Source organism: Xenopus laevis, chromosome 2L (assembly GCF_017654675.1).
Source record: "Xenopus laevis strain J_2021 chromosome 2L, Xenopus_laevis_v10.1, whole genome shotgun sequence".
Lineage (NCBI taxonomy): Eukaryota > Metazoa > Chordata > Amphibia > Anura > Pipidae > Xenopus > Xenopus laevis.
In genome coordinates this window covers 163,498,588-163,516,550 of record NC_054373.1, presented here as the reverse complement: position 1 = coordinate 163,516,550, position 17,963 = coordinate 163,498,588, and the positions used below count along the sequence as shown (strand labels likewise).

At 42.2% G+C, this 17,963-nt stretch overlaps 1 protein-coding gene across 2 annotated transcripts in view; it reads right to left on the bottom strand.

Moving 5' to 3' along the window:
• Window positions 1–8,563, bottom strand: part of katnal1.L (katanin p60 subunit A-like 1 L homeolog) — a 40,130-nt gene extending 31,567 nt beyond the window's left edge. The window contains exons 1-2 of one of the 2 annotated variants that reach the window (XM_018247700.2): window positions 8,196–8,563; window positions 2,929–3,100 (exon numbers count right to left, since the gene is read on the bottom strand). In XM_018247700.2, the coding sequence (XP_018103189.1) occupies window positions 2,929–3,090 (162 nt within the window). In that variant the 5' untranslated portion in view covers window positions 3,091–3,100; window positions 8,196–8,563. Of the gene's footprint in view, window positions 1–2,928; window positions 3,101–7,931; window positions 8,150–8,195 lie in introns of those variants that run through there. The other variant, XM_018247698.2, reaches the window with a different exon arrangement.
• Between the last annotated feature and the right edge of the window lie 9,400 nt (window positions 8,564–17,963).

Sequence of the window (17,963 nt, the reverse complement as noted above, 5' to 3'; positions counted from 1 at the left end):
ATAAGAGACTGGAATATGAATATGAGAGGCCTGAATAGAAAGATCAATAAGAAGCAGCAATAGCAATCAATGTGTAGAATTAAAGAGCATTTGTTTTTAGATGGGGTCAGTGACCCCCATTTGAAAGCTGGAAAGAGTTAGAAGAAGAAGGCAAATAATTCAAATACAGGTATGGGATCAATTATCCGGAAACCCGTTATCCAGAAAGCTCCGAATTACAGAATGGCTGTCTCCCATAGACTCCATTTTATCCAAATAATCCAAAATTTTAAAATATATTTCCTTTTTCTCTGTTATAATAAAACAGTAGCTTGTACTTGATCCAAACTAAGATATAATTAATCCTTATTGGAAGCAACACCAGCCTATTGGGTTTATATAATGTTTAATGGATTTTCTAGTAGACTTCAGGTATAAAGATCCAAATTACAGAAAGATCCGTTATCCGGAAACCCCATGTCCCGAGGATTCTGGATAACAGGTTCCATACCTGTACTATAGAAAACAAATAATGAAGACAATTTGAAAAGTTGCTTAGAATTATCCATTCTATAACATACTAAAAGTTAACTTAAAGGTGAACCACCCCTTTTAAGAAGAAGGGAAGGCATAATTACTGAGGGGGGGATAATTGTTAAAGTAGATATTCCTATTTGCTGAAAACTGCACCAGGAGAGGTACTAGTGTAGGAGCACCATGTCACAATCTTCTTCCCTTTGCTTTTTTCCAATTTTGGATTTTCACTGCGCATGTGCTCCTAAAGTAAAGAAAAGCCATAAGAGAAGCAAGAAAGAAGACAAAGGTGGAACTCAGGTGTGTGATTTAAATAACTGGATGTTGCCTAAAGAATAGAATAAAAATACAGTAATGCACAAAATGATTCTCTCCGGTAAGCAAGTTGTAATATGTTCATTCTGATAAGCTAAATTCTCATCATCTGTCACTTTATATAAAGCTTGCCACCTTGCATTAGATATTAGTTGGCAGTTATAATAACACCATTCCAAAGCACTGAATGGCCTCTTGTATTATTTCACTTATTATTATTATTATTATTATAATAATCATGCACAGATTTTTGGTTGTACTTGTCGGGATGGTCCACTCATTATCCCTGTGGCCAGCTATGGTATCACACTTTAGGGCTCATCAATTGATACTTGACAGATTTTCAGCCAGATATAGCTTGGACAGGCTCTTCTTTGCGTGCCTTGCAGCTTTTATTGACTAATGTATTGCCACTTTAAAGGAGAACTAAGCCCTAAAAATGAATATGGCTAAAAATACTATAATATAATATACTGAACTTATTGCACCAGCCTAAAGTTTCAGCTTGTCAATAGCAGCAATGATCCAGGACTTCAGACTTGTCACAGGGGGTCACCATCTTGGAAAGTGTCTGTGACACTCACATGCTCAGTGGGCTCTGAGCAGCTGTTGAGAAGCTAAGCTTAGGGGTCGTCACTAATTATCCAGCAGAAAGTGAGGTTGGTCTGTAATATAAGCTGATGCTACAGGGCTGATTATTAAATCCTGATGCTGATGATGGTTTCCGAGCTGCCATGTTGTAATTATCTGTTTTAATTACTAATTAGCCTTACATTGTGACATTTATATTGTATATGTACTGTATATTGTGAGTGGGTCTCTAAGCTCAGTAAGTGACAGCAGCACAGAGCATGTGCAGTGAATCAGCAGAAAAGAAGATGGGGAGCTACCGGGGCATCTTTGGAGACACAGATCTTTACTGCTAAAGGGTTGTGATTGCCTTGGGCTGGTACAGAAGCCCAAAACATAATGTACAACATTTCTAGCTACTTCTTTAGTTAGGCTTTAGTTCTCCTTTAAATCTGGAAAGGATAAGCTTGTTTGGCAACCTTCCTATATAAACTGATCTTTGCTAGATCTGGCAAACTAGGTGATGGGCAAAATCAAAAATCTAATGTGATTGTTTGCCTCCTAGGCCAATGATCAGATCACATTAGGGGTCTATTCAAAGGACCTTATAGAGATCTTGCTAATTCCAAAGTAGACGTTGGTTGAACAGGCTGTCAGTTTAGCTCCATTTTGGCTAATAAGCTACTGACTTGATCTGAAGTCAGCAGCCTGGATAGTTTTTATGACCAACTGTATTAACCAAGTGCCACTTTACTCCTTGTTTGTCATGGTAGTAGGACATTCTGAGAACTGATCTGTTCAGTTCATTACTTGTTAATGTATTGGTCATCCAAGAGCAGATATCAGCTTACTTCCAATAGAGTGTTTATTTGCTGCTGGTGACAATATGTCTTTCTGGCTATACATCCTTTAACTAATATGTGACATTTTTAGAACTGTGTTTTCAGCTTTTGGCACAAGCGATAACATTTCTCCATGGCAACCATACCAAAAATATAAGCTCTGCTTCTGGTGTATAAATTGGCCAACACACAAGCATGGTGATTTAGTTAGACAACAGATAAAGATGGCTAAACACAGAGCTTATGGCAAACCATTGCAATAAAAATGAGAACTAGTACAGGTATCGGACCTGTTATCCAGAATGCTTGGGACCGGGGGTTTTCCAGATAATGGATCTTTCTGTAATTTGGATCTTCATACCTTAAGTCTACTAGAAAATCATGTAAACATTAAATAAACCCAATAGGCTGGTTTTGCTTCCAATAAGGATCCATTATATCTTAGTTTGGTACAAGGAACTGTTTTATTATTACAGAGAAAATTAAATCTTTTTAAAAAAAATTGGATTACTTGGATAAAATGGAGTCTATGGGAGACGGTCATTCTATAATTTGGAGCTTTCCTGATAAGGGATCCCATACCTGTACTAGAAAACATTTTTATATACACAGGATAGAAACAACTAAAATATCCAATCATAACAAAGAGTAAAAAGCTATGATATTTAATGCACATTATAACGTTCACCTGTTGCCACTTCACTTTCATGACTGGGTCTCGGATAGTCTGAAAGTGCTTCTGAATCTGCTGGATTACACCCTGGTAATACACCATGGAGGAGTCATAATTCCCAAGCAGAGCATATTCTCTTCCCTTTTTAGCATTATCACAGATATCTGCTAGATTCATTCTCGCACACCTAAAGACAAGGACATTTGGAGTAAGATTAGTGTAATATTCTAATATTTATTATTACAGTTTTCTTATTGTTGTCTGTAATAATACACAATGTTGGGATTGTTTTTGTTCTAGCTTGTTTCAGTTTATGTACTTTCTGCAATCTAAATCAAGCACAAGAAAAATACAAATAACAATGTTAAATGTTGCAGTGTAAGGCAAATGATGTAACAAAACAAGTTTTCTACAGTACACATTATACATAAATTTATCTTCTTACTAGCGCAGTTCCCAGGACTCAGCGCCATTGTTTAATCCCAATTACATTTCATTCCCAAATGAAAGAATTCATACACTAAGGGGCAAATTTATCAAAGGTCGAATTTCTAAGTTATGTGAAATTTTTTTCCTCTAATAAATTTGAATGTACTCACAACTCGAATGGGAGGTTATTTATGAAAAAACTAGAGCGTCTAATTTTCGATCGAATACAAATTACGCGAAAATCTTAATCGAAACTAATTCTAATCCAGTTTTCCTCCAATAAAAAAATTTGAATGTCAGATTCAGATGGTTTCATGGTTTAAATCAACCTCTGGCATTGACTTGTAAATGAAATCGGCAGGTTTTAGGTTCTGAATATTCAAATTAGAACTGGGGGTCGAGGTGTGATAAATCTCACATTTGAAGTTGGTGATTTAAAATTCAAATTTGTTTTGAGTTTTGACCCAAAAACAATTTAAAAATTAGAATTGAATTTACCATTCAAACCTTAATAAATCTGCTCCGAAGATATAATTATAGATTTCCAGTTCTGAATTTTTTTTTGAGAGGTATAGATTGGCCTAGAGACTATTATTATTGTGCAGCAGCTGTGAGCCTCCAAAAAGTTCCTCTTGGTGTTTCTCAAAGCTGGAACCTTTTTGCCTTTTGCAAGCATTAGGTTGTTAAAATGTTTTAGATAACTTTTCCAGAGCAAATATTCCTTATTAGAAAAAGTGATTTTGACAATTGTGAACCCAATAGCTCTCCTGCTTTCCACCACTCAAATCATTGTCATGAGTCTGTTTCCCAAGAGATTCTGTAAACTCCCAAATACCAAAGAGACTGCGCTAAGCTTATAGACCTTTATTTATCAACCCACTTCATTTGCAACTGAGCCTCAACTGTCTTTAAAGGGATTCTGTCACAAGAAATCAGACTTCTGCACTGAAATCCATTTTCAAAAGGGCAAACAGATTTTTTCATATTTAATTTTGACATCTGACGTGGTGCTAGACATGATGTCGGTTTCCCAGGTGTCCTCAGTCATGTGACTTGTGCTCTGATAAACTTCAGTCACTCTTTAATGCTGCACTGCAAGTGGGAGTGATATCACTTTCCAACCCAGCAGCCCATCCGCAGAACAATGACAATATAACCAGATGACAGCTCCCTGGAAGATATAAGCATAGCGCTCAATAGTAAAAACGCAAGTCCCACTGCGACTCCTTCAGTTGCAGTGAGCAAGAGAAAAAATAACCTATCTGAAAGCAGTTCCATTATGAAGTGCTGGCTGGCACAGGATCAGGAAATGACCAGAGATGGCTGCCTACACCACAATATTACAGCTAAAAAAATACACTGGTTGGTTCAGAAATGTTTTTTTATATGGTAGAGTGAATTATTGCAGTCTAAACATTGTAGTTTAGAAATAAAAGTTACATCATAAAAATCATGGCAGAATCCCTTTAAGCTGACTTTCCTACATCCTCCCCAAACCACAGCATCATCATTGATGCCACAACAGTCATCAGTAATACAAGCCTGTACAGTCATGTGCAATGCTTCAGCTGTATTCCAGGAAAGGGGATCTGTTTTGCCAAATATTTGTCATTTATTTCAACAACATACTATAGTTTTCGACTCTGAAAACATTTAATAAAGTTGCTAGTATGTCGGACCTTTCTGGGGTTTTTTTTTTTTTGGCAAAATGAAGAAAAATCTCTTTTTAACAGAAACTTTCCTTCTTGGATTATGTTATTCCTGATTTGCTCATATTAGTTCACCAGGCAATCTCAACCACAAACATATTTTTTTATATTTCATTTTGAAATCCGACATGGGGCTAGACATTTTGTCAGTTTCCCAACTGCTCTCAGTCATGTGACTTGTGCTCTGATAAACTTCAGTCACTCTCTACTGTTGTACTGCAAGTTGGAGTGATATCACCCCCCTCCCTCCCCCAGCAGCCTAACAACAGAACAATGGGAAGGTAACCAGATAGCAGCTCCCTAACACAAGATAACAGCTGCCTGGCTGTCGATCTAAGAACAGCAGTCAAAAGTAAAATACAGGTCCTGCTGGGACGCATTCAGTTACATTGAGTAGGAGAAACAACAGAAAGCAGTTCCATACTAAAATGCTGGCACTTTATGAAAGCACATGACCAGGCAAAATGACCTAATTGGCTGCCTACACGCCAATTTTGCAACTAAAAAAAAAAAATACACTTGCTGGTTCAGGAATTAAATTTTATACTGTAGAGTGAATTATTTGCAATGTAAACAGTGTAATTTGGAAATAAAAACAACATCATAAAAATCATGTCAGAATCCTTTTAAGCACATTAAAAGTTTCATCTGTGTTCCCAATACTGACACTTGTTCGACTGCCATTTATACTGCTTTCACCAGGGCTATATATAACTGACTGAAGTAGCTATTTCTGATAGTGCCAGAGCTGTCCTTTCCCATAAACATCCAGAACCCCAGATCCTTCTGCCCACTTTTTCTTGTTGTGGAATATGGTTTCCAGGATAATAATATTTCTGATTCTAGTGTTCCAAGTGTTACTCATGATCCTCAGGTCAATGAAAGTAACAGTTCCCCTCTAAAACCTACCCACTAGATCCCTCGTTGGGGGTGAAAAGCATCCCTTGAAAGCAGTTGTCTAGCCAGAACTTATTGAGTGACTGGATACAATTCTAGTCTTGGATTCCTGGTTTAACATCTGCCAGTTCCAGTTTGTATTATCTGTATCAGATCTACTTGTTTACTGCCTACCATGACTATCTGCTGACTGACGTTCATAATGATTAGTCCTCCTTCTGCTCTGGGGAGCAAATTCCTAATCTCATACTTGTAATGTTTTGCTATGCCATTTCCAGGACCTGATATCCTTGTAAGTTACAAAGGATATTCTCTAGAATTACATAAGGCAATGGTTCCCCCCGAGCTTTCTCCTGGCACTCTTCTGCACCTTAATCTACACTACCCCATTAACGGTTGGTTGTAGTTCCAAGAATTTTGTCCTCTTTTCGGGATAAAGCAGATATACTCAAAACAATATATTCAACAACATTCAACAATAACTTAAAGTGGTTCATCATATGCTTTCACATTTATTGCAGTTAAAAATTCAGTTAAGGCCAGAGAGTCCTAACTATCCCACAATGACATCTTTTTTGGTCCAAATCTCTCTACAAAATATAATTGACAGTGATGAAACCTGGCCGGCAGGCAGACATTTCTGGACTTGCACAGAAGCAATGGCAACATATTGATGATATTTTCTCTCTCTCAGGGGAACACACAAAAAAACAGGCGTTATTGAGTAGCCTTAATTCACACTGGTGCTCCGTCGCTGGCAACCACTGGGATAAGTTCAACTGTAGAATATGTGAATCAAAAGGCAAGGAGCAGAATAGCTGCTAATTAGTGTTTATTGTGCATCCACACGACATGTTTTGGGCAGCAAGGGGTCTTTTTCAAATTGATGATATTTTCACAATCTTGCACGGGACCATCTAACTGAGTGCAGATACCTTCACACTGTACTTTTCACTCCTTGGAGGTTATACAAATGGAATCCTATAATACCCGATGGCTGTTCCCAATGTAGACTTATAGCAAATGGTTTGGCCCTCATTCCACTGTCCATTGAATGAATCTTTTCAACAAGAAAACTGGTCAGCAGGACTATACAACTACACTAACCTGCAACTGCAAGCATCGCCACCTTCCTCCAGTTGTTTTCTGGGTTACAAGTACCATAATTAAATAGAAACAACATTTTTAAAATGTAGGTTCTTAAAGGGATGCTGTCATAGAAAAACATGTTTTTTCCCAAACACATCAGTTAGTAGTGCTGCTCCAGCAGAATTCTGAACTGAAATCCATTTCTCAAAAGAGCAAACAGATTTTTTTATATTCAGTTTTGAATTCTGACATGGGGCTAGACATTTTGTAAGTTTCCCAGCTGCCCCTGGTCATGTGACTTGTGGCTGCACTTTAGGATGGAACTACTTTCTGGCAGGCTGCTATTTCTCCTACTTAATGTAACTGAATCAGTCTCAGTGGGACTTGGCTTTTACTATTAAGTGCTGTTCTTAGATCTTCCAGACAGCTGTTATCTTGTGTTAGGGAGCTGCTATCTCGTTACCTTCCCATTGATGATATCACTCCAACTTGCAGTACAGCAATAAAGACTGATTGAAGTTTATCAGAGCACAAATCACATGACTGGGGGCAGCTGGGAAATTGACAATATGTCTAGCCTCATGTCAGATTTCCAAATTGAATATAAAAAAATCTGTTTTGAGAAATGGATTTCAGTGCAGAATTCTGCTGGAGCAGCACTATTAACTGAGGTGTTTTGGAGAAAAAAAAAGTTTTCCCATGACAGTATCCCTTTATCCAAAAAACTAAAAAAGCTATAGGCCCATAAGAATATATGATTCCAGTATCCTAACCACTCCAAACAGCACCTAATATCATGGAAACTATAAGTAGATCATTATTATTGCACTGTATAGTATTCTCTGAAAGGCCCCATATTCACACCCTCCCCTCCTAAATGGTATGAGCCGCTACCTTATCGGGATTACTCGCTTCAGAGGCTTCAGATTGAACCACGATGGCAATAAGGGAGCAACCTGTTTTACTGACGGTTCTATGCCGCGATGCCTCTTGGGGATTGTAGTTCCACATGCGTCTACATCCCGTACACAAATCATTATCTACACTACATCTCCCAGCATGCTTTTGGTTAGAATTTTCCCAGGGTTAGCGTCACCGTTGAAAATGTGTAACGGTGCGTTGATAGGAAAGCCCAGAGCTGCCCGTTAGTTCACTTACTCTCTCCAGGACGTTGGTGCAGACAGAGAGCTGGTACTTGGGGGTTTGTTTGCGTTCCGCGGTGACAGAAGCTTCTCCGCTTCCCAGAACTCGAGCCGTTATCCTTCTCTTGTGTTTGTCAAGTTGCCATGGTTGCTGTCGGATGCTTAGACACAAAGGACGCGGGGGGCGGAGCTGGGCTGCAGATCGATGACACAAGGAACCTTCCAAAACAGAGAGGGCGGAATTGCTGGTTTCGTTTTGCCCAGTAGCGTCTGGAATCCTCACAGAATTTGATCAAATGCATCGTCATAAACCCGAAAATAAAATTGTGTCAGATTAGAGAAAATGTATTTCTGGGCATCTTTTAACATTTTAATTGTATTAATGTGGTGTTAGTTGATACGTCTGCCCAGGCCTGGACTGGCAATCTGTGGGGTCTGGCAAATGCCAGAGGGGCTGCTGTATGGTTCCATAGAAAGGCCGGAACTAGGGGCAGGCAGAGTAGGCATGTGCCTTCTCTGACACCTACCCCATATCCGGTCGCCTCTCTCCAAAAGTTTCTTTTATTTGGCCCGTAGTTGTGGTTCCGTGCATGCGCATGAACATCAATTAGCGTATCATACCTCCCAACTGTCCCTTTTTCAGAGGGACAGTCCCTCTTTTGACAGCTCAACCCGCAGTCCCTCATTTGTACTGGAAAGTCCCTCTTTTCTCTGCACTGAACAGCCAGAAAAAGAAACAAAGTTTCTCACTTAATTGGCTTTTAGCAGAGAGCCCAGAACAGCTAACAGGTGCAAATAAGATACTTTGTAACAATTTTGAGACACAAAAACACAGTTTAGATAAGGAGAAATATTTTCAAAGTTTCATAACCTGGCAAATTTTGTAAAACAAACATGGTAATTAGGGGGTGTGGCCACAGAAAGGGGTGTGGTCCAAAAATTGCTGCACTACGTGCGGAAAAAAATATTTTATCCCTCTTTTTACTTCCAAAATGTTGGGAGGTATGGCGCATAGGCGCGAACGTCAAAAGGCGCATGCACGTGAGAGCGCCAGTTCGCGCATGTGCATGAAAGTGGGAGTTTGCGCATGCGCATCGCACGGAAGCAGCAGTTTTAGCAGTGGCTAGCAGGCGTCGGACCGGCTGTTTGCCTAGGGCTCCTGGCCGACATGGCCCGGCCCTGCTGGTAGGGGGCTGTTTGGGCCTCTGTGTACTTGGAATGGCAGGGCTTATTTTGACTCCCAGGCCTGCGTCTGCCTAATAAGCCTTGACTATGGCTAGAATGTATGTAATGTCCTGTCTAATGCTGAGGTGACCTTCAGGGCTGCCACCAGAAATCACAGGGCCCCACAACAAAGGTTTATGGACCCCCAGAATCCAGTCCATGCCCCTACACGCAGTGTCAGACTGGGGGCGTCTGGGCCCACCGGGGCTGCCACTTCAGAGGCCATCACCCCCTCCGATGCCCCTACACCACAGGCCTCCGACCCCCGCTCCATCACTTGCATGGCCCCCAGAACTCCCCTCTGCCACCTGCATGGGCCCCTGCCAAAAATCCCCAAGCACTCTGTCCCCCTTCCCCCGCATACATTCTTCAATGCGCGCTACTTACTCATGCAGCAAGGAACGTCAGGAAAGAGCAAGCTCTGTCATCAGCGAGTGGGTCCAGGCCAGAGGGGGCCCACAAGGGTTCCTAACACCACCCCTCCGTCACTCACACGCTCCCTGCTGCAAAGCCCCCGGACTCCCCTCTGCCACCCGCAGGGCCCCCCTCCACAGATCCCCGAGGACTCTGCCCCCCTTCCCCCGCCAGCGCATACCTTCTCCAATGGGGTTAATTCCTAATTCGGCGGGGGAGGGGGGACAGGAAGGAGCAAGACACTGCCAGCAGCATGCAAGTCTGGGCTGGCGGGGCCCACGAGAGCTGGGGGCCCACCGGGTTTTTCCCCGGTGTCCCGCCTGCCCAGTCTGACCCTGCCTACACGTAGGGTACCGGCCTGGCCGGTAAAAATGATGGTTGATCCCAATGTTATTAATATGGAAAAAGATAAATATATAGGAAGGCCGGTATTTTTTTCCAGAAAAGGTGGCAACCCTACCTACACGACAGTAAAAAAAGCCACACAGACATTAGTCATACCTCCTAACTGTCCCGTTTTCAGAGGGACAGTCCCTCTTTTGACAGCTCAACCTGCAGTCCCTCCTTTGTATTGAAAAGTACCAACTTTCTCTGCACTGAACAGCCGGAAGAAAAAACAACGTTTCTAACTTAATTGGCTTTTGGCAGAGAGCACAGAACGCCTAACAGGTGCAAATAAAATACTTTGTAACAATTCTGAGATAAGCAAATAAGTAATTGTAACAATTTAGATAAGGAGGTCCCTTGGGAAAAGTTAGACTCACAGCTTAAAGGGCAATTCACCTTCATTAGCAAAACTGTAATAACTGGGGAAAAACAGAAATATGTTCAAACTTTCATAACCTGCTAAATTTTGTAAAATGAACATGGTAATTAGGAGGTCTGGCCACAAAAATGGGCTTGGTCAAAATAATTTTGTCCACACTACACACGCCAAATTTTTTTGTCCCTCTTTATTTCCAAAATGTTGGGAGGTATGCAAAATAAAAGCACATTGGTGGCCAGGCCCCCCTCAACAAGTTAAAATAAAACCATTGGTCACCATACACTTAAAAAAATACTGGTGGCCAGGGTCCCCCCCTCAATAAAAACCAAGAAAAAAAAGCTTTGGTAGACAGGGGTTTAAAAAAAATGACAAGACCATTGGTGTTCATTGGAATTTACCTTTAAAGTATCACGGGTGGTCTTCTTCAGTTGGCGGTCTTCTTCATTCTCCTCTTCTTCAGCTCCCTTCGGTGGCTTTGGCTTCCTTTCGGTGGCTTCGGCTGCTACTTCTGTGACTCAAGGCGTGCCCAGCCAACTAGGAAGTGCAACACAGCCAGACCCCCCTCAACACCGGGCCTGGGACAACTATGCCCCCAGATGGCAGCCCTGGTGACCATACATGGGCTGATAGCAATCTGCCCACTCTGTCCCTTTAGACCAAGTCAGTGGCTTATTGGCCCATGTATGGGACCATTCACAGGACTGGACTACTGGCCAGATATTAATGGGGCAGGTTTGAGACTCCTGATGGACAAGGACCACCTTGGTGCATTGATTCAGTCATCTGTAGGGCCAAGTGAAGCTCAATTTGACCCTAAATTTCGGTGGCCCAGATCCACTCATTTGGCAAGCTTATCTGCCAGTGTATAGCACCTGTACTCTAGTCACTGAATTGTTTCTAAAACTTAGCAACTCTCTTGAAAGTAAATATTTGACACAATAGAATTGCGACAGGGTTGCCCATTTAAAAAATACATGTTAACATTGTTGATGTTGGAATTTAAATACTATACTTACAGGGGGCCATGAATGGCAAGTTTACAGAAGTGGAAAAAAGATAACAGGGCTGAAATCACCCAGAGAGCATCTTTAGCCGCTTCAGTAATCTTTAGGTCTTCTTCCGGCGATTCAGCAATTTCCATTAGTTTTGGTGCATGTGCAGTTGTCAAGAAACAGAAAATTGCTCCAAATGCGCCAGTACGGCACTTACTTCCCAAAGATTACCGAAGAGAAGAAGATGTTGCCCGTGATTTTTCCCAACTATCCAAATCAAAAATTCCTTACCACAGTGTGTGTTTCAATTACTTATAGCAGTTTCATCAATCACCAGTGGCACATGTGAAAAAGGAGGGGAGTATTAGAGGTTTATCAAAATATTTTCAGTATTAAAATAAAAGTATTGGTAAGTAACATGTTGAAAGATCATTATAACCTTATGTCAACGAGAAGAGCGGATGCGCATTCACGCAAGCATTTTGCTAGGGATGTACGGAATGTTTTAGGATTCGGCCGAATTCTAAATCCTTTGTGAAAGTTTCGACTGAATCCTGAATTCTTTGTGAAAGATTTGTCTGAACAAAATCGAAACCCTAATTTACATATGTAAATTGGGGAAACAAGAGGGAAAGAGAACCATGCACGCAGTTAAACATTTTTTGACTTCCTTGTTTGCGTGACAAAAAGTGATACGATTTTTTGGATTGGGCAAGGAAATTCTGTCGAATCTGAATCCTTCTGAAAAAGACCAAATCTTCGCTAAATCCTGAAACCGAATCCTGAATTTCGTGCATCCCTAACTTTTGCTAGGGGAAGGGAAACTGGTCAGTGAGGGGACACTGTCAGGACTAGGGGTAGGCGACAGAGGAGGTAAATGCCCCAAGCTTTGTGCCCTAGGCATTTGTTTCTTCTACCTACCCCTAGTTCCGGACCTGCTTACTACAGTATATCATGAAAAGCAAGTACTTTTGTTCAACATGATCTGTCCTTCTTAAAGTATTGCTGATTCCTACTTGAATTTCGTTCTCCATCACTTAACCTTGAATATGAACTCCCACCAAACCATCAGATTAAAGTGCAGTGCAACCAGGCCCGGATTTGTGGAAAGGCCACCTAGGCCCGGGCCTAGGGCGCCAGGATTTTAGGGGGCAGCATGCTGCCCAACCACACCCACATTGGTTCAAAAACACTGGGGATGCGCTGGAGTTACAACCATTTTTTAAATTTCGCATGCGCCAATCCCCATTGCTCCTGTCCCCCTGGAGCGGAGAGGGGCGACGAACGGCAGTGGGCCTAGGGGCACCCACTATGTAAATCCGACCCTGAGTACAACAGTATATTTGCAACACAGCTTTCATTTGCATATCTTCCCAAGAATAAAACAAATGCTCATTAAATTCACTGTCAATTACTTTCTGAGTATTTGTGAAGGAAAATAATGAAATCTCAAGAGTACTGATTCATCCCGTGTACATAAAACATGAAGGTGACTGTTGCAATGATGTGAAAGTAACAAAGAGTAACATGTCACCGCGTGTAACATTATGTATGCGCAAAGTTCAATGTAGCATGGCAGGAACATTTTTCAAATGTCTTTACTTTACTGTATTTCCCTTAATTCTCAATTTCTGATGTTGAAACGTGACCTTAATTTAAATTATTGTCAACAATGACACACTTTTTAGTCATGCATTTATATTGATTACTAAAAAAACATGATATGGATATGAAGCTTTTTTTAATGCAAAGAGATCACTGCAGCAGTTTCTTTAATGAATCAAATTGTTTTTTTATGGTTTTTCGAAGCCAAAATACCCATATACTGTAGGTCTTCAGGGAATACACAGCTGCAGAGGCAAATTCTTCTAATCTGTAGAGATGTCGCGAACTGTTCGCCGGCGAACTTGTTCGCGCGAACATCGGGTGTTCGCGCTCGCCGGAAGTTCGCGAACGTCGCGCGACGTTCGCCATTTTGGGTTCGCCATTGTTGGCGCTTTTTTTTGCCCTCTCACCCCAGACCAGCAGGTACATGGCAGCCAATCAGGAAGCTCTCCCCTGGACCACTCCCCTTCCCTATAAAAACCGAAGCCCTGCAGCGTTTTTTCACTCTGCCTGTGTGTGCTGAAGAGATAGTGTAGGGAGAGAGCTGCTGCCTGTTAGTGATTTCAGGGACAGTTGAAAGTTTGCTGGCTAGTAATCGTTTTGATACTGCTCTGTTATTGGAGGGACAGAAGTCTGCAGGGGTTTGAGGGACATTTAAGCTTAGGTAGCTTTGCTGGCTAGTAATCTACCTTCTACTGCAGTGCTCTGTATGTAGCTGCAGTGGGCAGCTGTCCTGCTTCTGATCTCATCTGCTGACTGCTGCAATAACAGTAGTCCTTGTAAGGACTGCTTTTATTTATTTTTTTGTTGTTTTACTACTACTACTACTACTACTACTATAAGAGCCCAGTGCTATTAGTCTAGCAGTGTTGGGGAGTGGGACTGGTGTGCTAATCTGCTGCTCCTAGTAGTTCAGCAGCACCAACTTTAATTTTTTTTTTTTAATATTCATTTTTTTTTATTTTACTTTTTTTTATTTTACTACCGCTGTAGTAGTGTATAAGTTGACCTTTTAGGCATTATTTGCCCTGTAGGCATTATTTGCACACTGTTTTCTTCAACCCGCCATCGAGCTGTGTGACCTTGTTCACATTCTGTCTAAATATCCATAATATTACCGTCTCCAGAAAAAACACCGGAGTCACTTTTTTCAAGCAGCCATAATATATTTTACGTAATCCGTATCCACCGCTGTAGTAGTGTATACGTTGGCCTTGTAGGCATTATTTGCACACTGTTTTCTTCAACCCGCCATCGAGCTGTGTGACCTTGTTCCCATTCTGTCTAAATATCCATAATATTACCGTCTCCAGAAAAAACACCGGAGTCACTTTTTTCAAGCAGCATTCATATATTTTACGTAATCCGTATCCACCGCTGTAGTAGTGTATACGTTGGCCTTGTAGGCATTATTTGCACACTGTTTTCTTCAACCCGCCATCGAGCTGTGTGACCTTGTTCCCATTCTGTCTAAATATCCATAATATTACCGTCTCCAGAAAAAACACCGGAGTCACTTTTTTCAAGCAGCATTCATATATTTTACGTAATCCGTATCCACCGCTGTAGTAGTGTATACGTTGGCCTTGTAGGCATTATTTGCACACTGTTTTCTTCAACCCGCCATCGAGCTGTGTGACCTTGTTCCCATTCTGTCTAAATATCCATAATATTACCGTCTCCAGAAAAAACACCGGAGTCACTTTTTTCAAGCAGCATTCATATATTTTACGTAATCCGTATCCACCGCTGTAGTAGTGTATACGTTGGCCTTGTAGGCATTATTTGCACAGTGTTTTCTTCAACCCGCCATCGAGCTGTGTGAGCTTGTTCACATTTTGTCTAAATATTGATAATATTATCGTCTCTAGAAAAACCACTTGAGTTACTTTTTTTCAAGCAGCATTCATATATTTTACGTAATCCGTATCCACCGCTGTAGTAGTGTATACGTTGACCTTGTAGGCATTATTTGCACACTGTTTTCTTCAACCCGCCATCGAGCTGTGTGACCTTGTTCACATTTTGTCTAAATATTGATAATATTATCGTCTCTAGAAAAACCACTTGAGTTACTTTTTTTCAAGCAGCATTCATATATTTTACGTAATCCGTATCCACCGCTGTAGTAGTGTATACGTTGACCTTGTAGGCATTATTTGCACAGTGTTTTCTTCAACCCGCCATCGAGCTGTGTGAGCTTGTTCACATTTTGTCTAAATATTGATAATATTATCGTCTCTAGAAAAACCACTTGAGTTACTTTTTTTCAAGCAGCATTCATATATTTTACGTAATCCGTATCCACCGCTGTAGTAGTGTATACGTTGACCTTGTAGGCATTATTTGCACACTGTTTTCTTCAACCCGCCATCGAGCTGTGTGACCTTGTTCACATTTTGTCTAAATATTGATAATATTATCGTCTCTAGAAAAACCACTTGAGTTACTTTTTTTCAAGCAGCATTCATATATTTTACGTAATCCGTATCCACCGCTGTAGTAGTGTATACGTTGACCTTGTAGGCATTATTTGCACACTGTTTTCTTCAACCCGCCATCGAGCTGTGTGACCTTGTTCACATTTTGTCTAAATATTGATAATATTATCGTCTCTAGAAAAACCACTTGAGTTACTTTTTTTCAAGCAGCATTCATATATTTTACGTAATCCGTATCCACCGCTGTAGTAGTGTATACGTTGACTTTGTAGGCATTATTTGCACAGTGTTTTCTTCAACCCGCCATCTAGCTGTGTGTATTATCGTTTCCAGAAAAACCAACTGAGTTTTTGTTGTTGTTGTTGTTTTTTTAAAAATAATGCCAGGCAAAGGCAGGCCGCCACGCAGAGGCCGTGCTAGGGGCCGTGCTGCTATGCAATCCTGTGGCCCTAGCAAATTGCCCAGTTTTAAAAAGCCAATGACCCTGAACTCCCAAAATGCTGAAGAGGTAGTTGACTGGCTTACACAGCACACCCCATCCTCTACCGTTTCTAACTTTACCACAACATCCTCCTCATCCTCCACTGCTATGGCCACCCCACGTAACACTTCCTCCACCACCGGTGCCCCTTCTTCACTGGGGTCAGAGGAGTTATTTTCCAATGAGTTTCTTGAACTGAGTAATGCGCAACCATTATTGCCAGAAGAAGATGAAGGAGATGAGGACCTTACACCAGATTTAATTCTGGCAGAGAACACGATAGAGATGGACATAATGAGTGATGAGGAGGAGGTCCCCGCTGCTGCTTCCTTCTGTGATGTGTCAGAAGAAATTGATGCATCTGAGGAGAATGATGATGAGGAGATTGATGTTTTGTGGGTGCCTAGTAGAAGAGAGCAAGAGGAGGGTAGTTCAGATGGAGAGACGGAGAGTCAGAGAGGCAGTAGGAGAATAAGACTTAGAAGAAGCAGGGAGGACAGCCCGCAGGGATCAGCAGGGCAACAACATGTATCGGCACCTGTGTTCAGCCGGCCAACGCACCCGCCATTGCCGCCAATACCGCCAACTCCGCCAACTTCTACTGTTACCGCCAGATCGCACACTTCCAAAAAGTCAGCAGTGTGGGATTTTTTTAATGTGTGTGCCTCTGACAAAAGCATTGTAATTTGCAATGAGTGCAGTCAGAAACTGAGCCTTGGTAAGCCCAACAGCCACATAGGTACAACTTCTATGCGAAGGCACATGAGCGGCAAGCACAAAGCACTTTGGGAGCAACACCTCAAAGGCAACAGGCAAACTAAAAGCCACACTCCTTCTGGTCCAGCATCTTACTGCTCTACCTCTGCTCTCCTTGACCCGTCTGAACCACCCTCCACTCCGCCTTCCACCTTGACCACCTGTTCCCATTCCCAGTCATCTGCCACCAGCCAAGTTTCTGTGAAGGCCATGTTTGAGCGTAAGAAGCCAATGTCTGACTGTCACCCCCTTGCCCGGCGTCTGACAGCTGGCTTGTCTGCACTCTTAGCCCGCCAGCTTTTACCATACCAGCTGGTGGACTCTGAGGCCTTCCGCAAATTTGTAGCAATTGGGACACCGCAGTGGAAGGTACCCAGCCGCAATTTTTTTTCTAAAAAGGGAATACCACACCTGTACCAACATGTGCAGAGCCAAGTTACCGCATCTCTGTCACTTAGTGTTGGGCCAAAGGTCCATATGACTACTGACGCATGGTCCTCCAAGCATGGTCAGGGCAGGTATGTCACCTACACTGCCCACTGGGTGAACTTGGTAATGGCTGGGAAGCAGGGAATGGGTAGCTCAACAACAACAGTGGAGTTGGTGTCACCGCCACGGATTGCACGCGGTTCTGCCACCACCTCTACTCCTCCATCGCTCTCTACCTCGTCTTCTTCTTCTTCTTACTCTGCTGCTGGGTCCTCCTTCTCCTCCTCCACACCTGTGCACCCCCAGCTCCCCCTAGGCTATTCGACGTGCCAGGTACGCCGTTGTCACGCTGTCTTGGGGATGACGTGCCTGGAAAGCAAAAACCATACCGGATCTGTACTCCTGTCATCTCTGCAGTCACAGGCCGATCGGTGGCTGACCCCACACCAACTGCAGATCGGAAAAGTGGTGTGTGACAATGGAAGCAATCTGTTGGCAGCGTTGAGACTAGGCAATTTAACACATGTGCCCTGCATGGCACATGTGTTAAATTTAATAGTCCAACGTTTTGTCTCCAAGTACCCAGGATTCCAGGACGTTCTCACCCAGTCCAGAAAGGTGTCGGCCCATTTCAGACGTTCCTACACAGCCATGGCACGCCTTGCTGACATTCAGC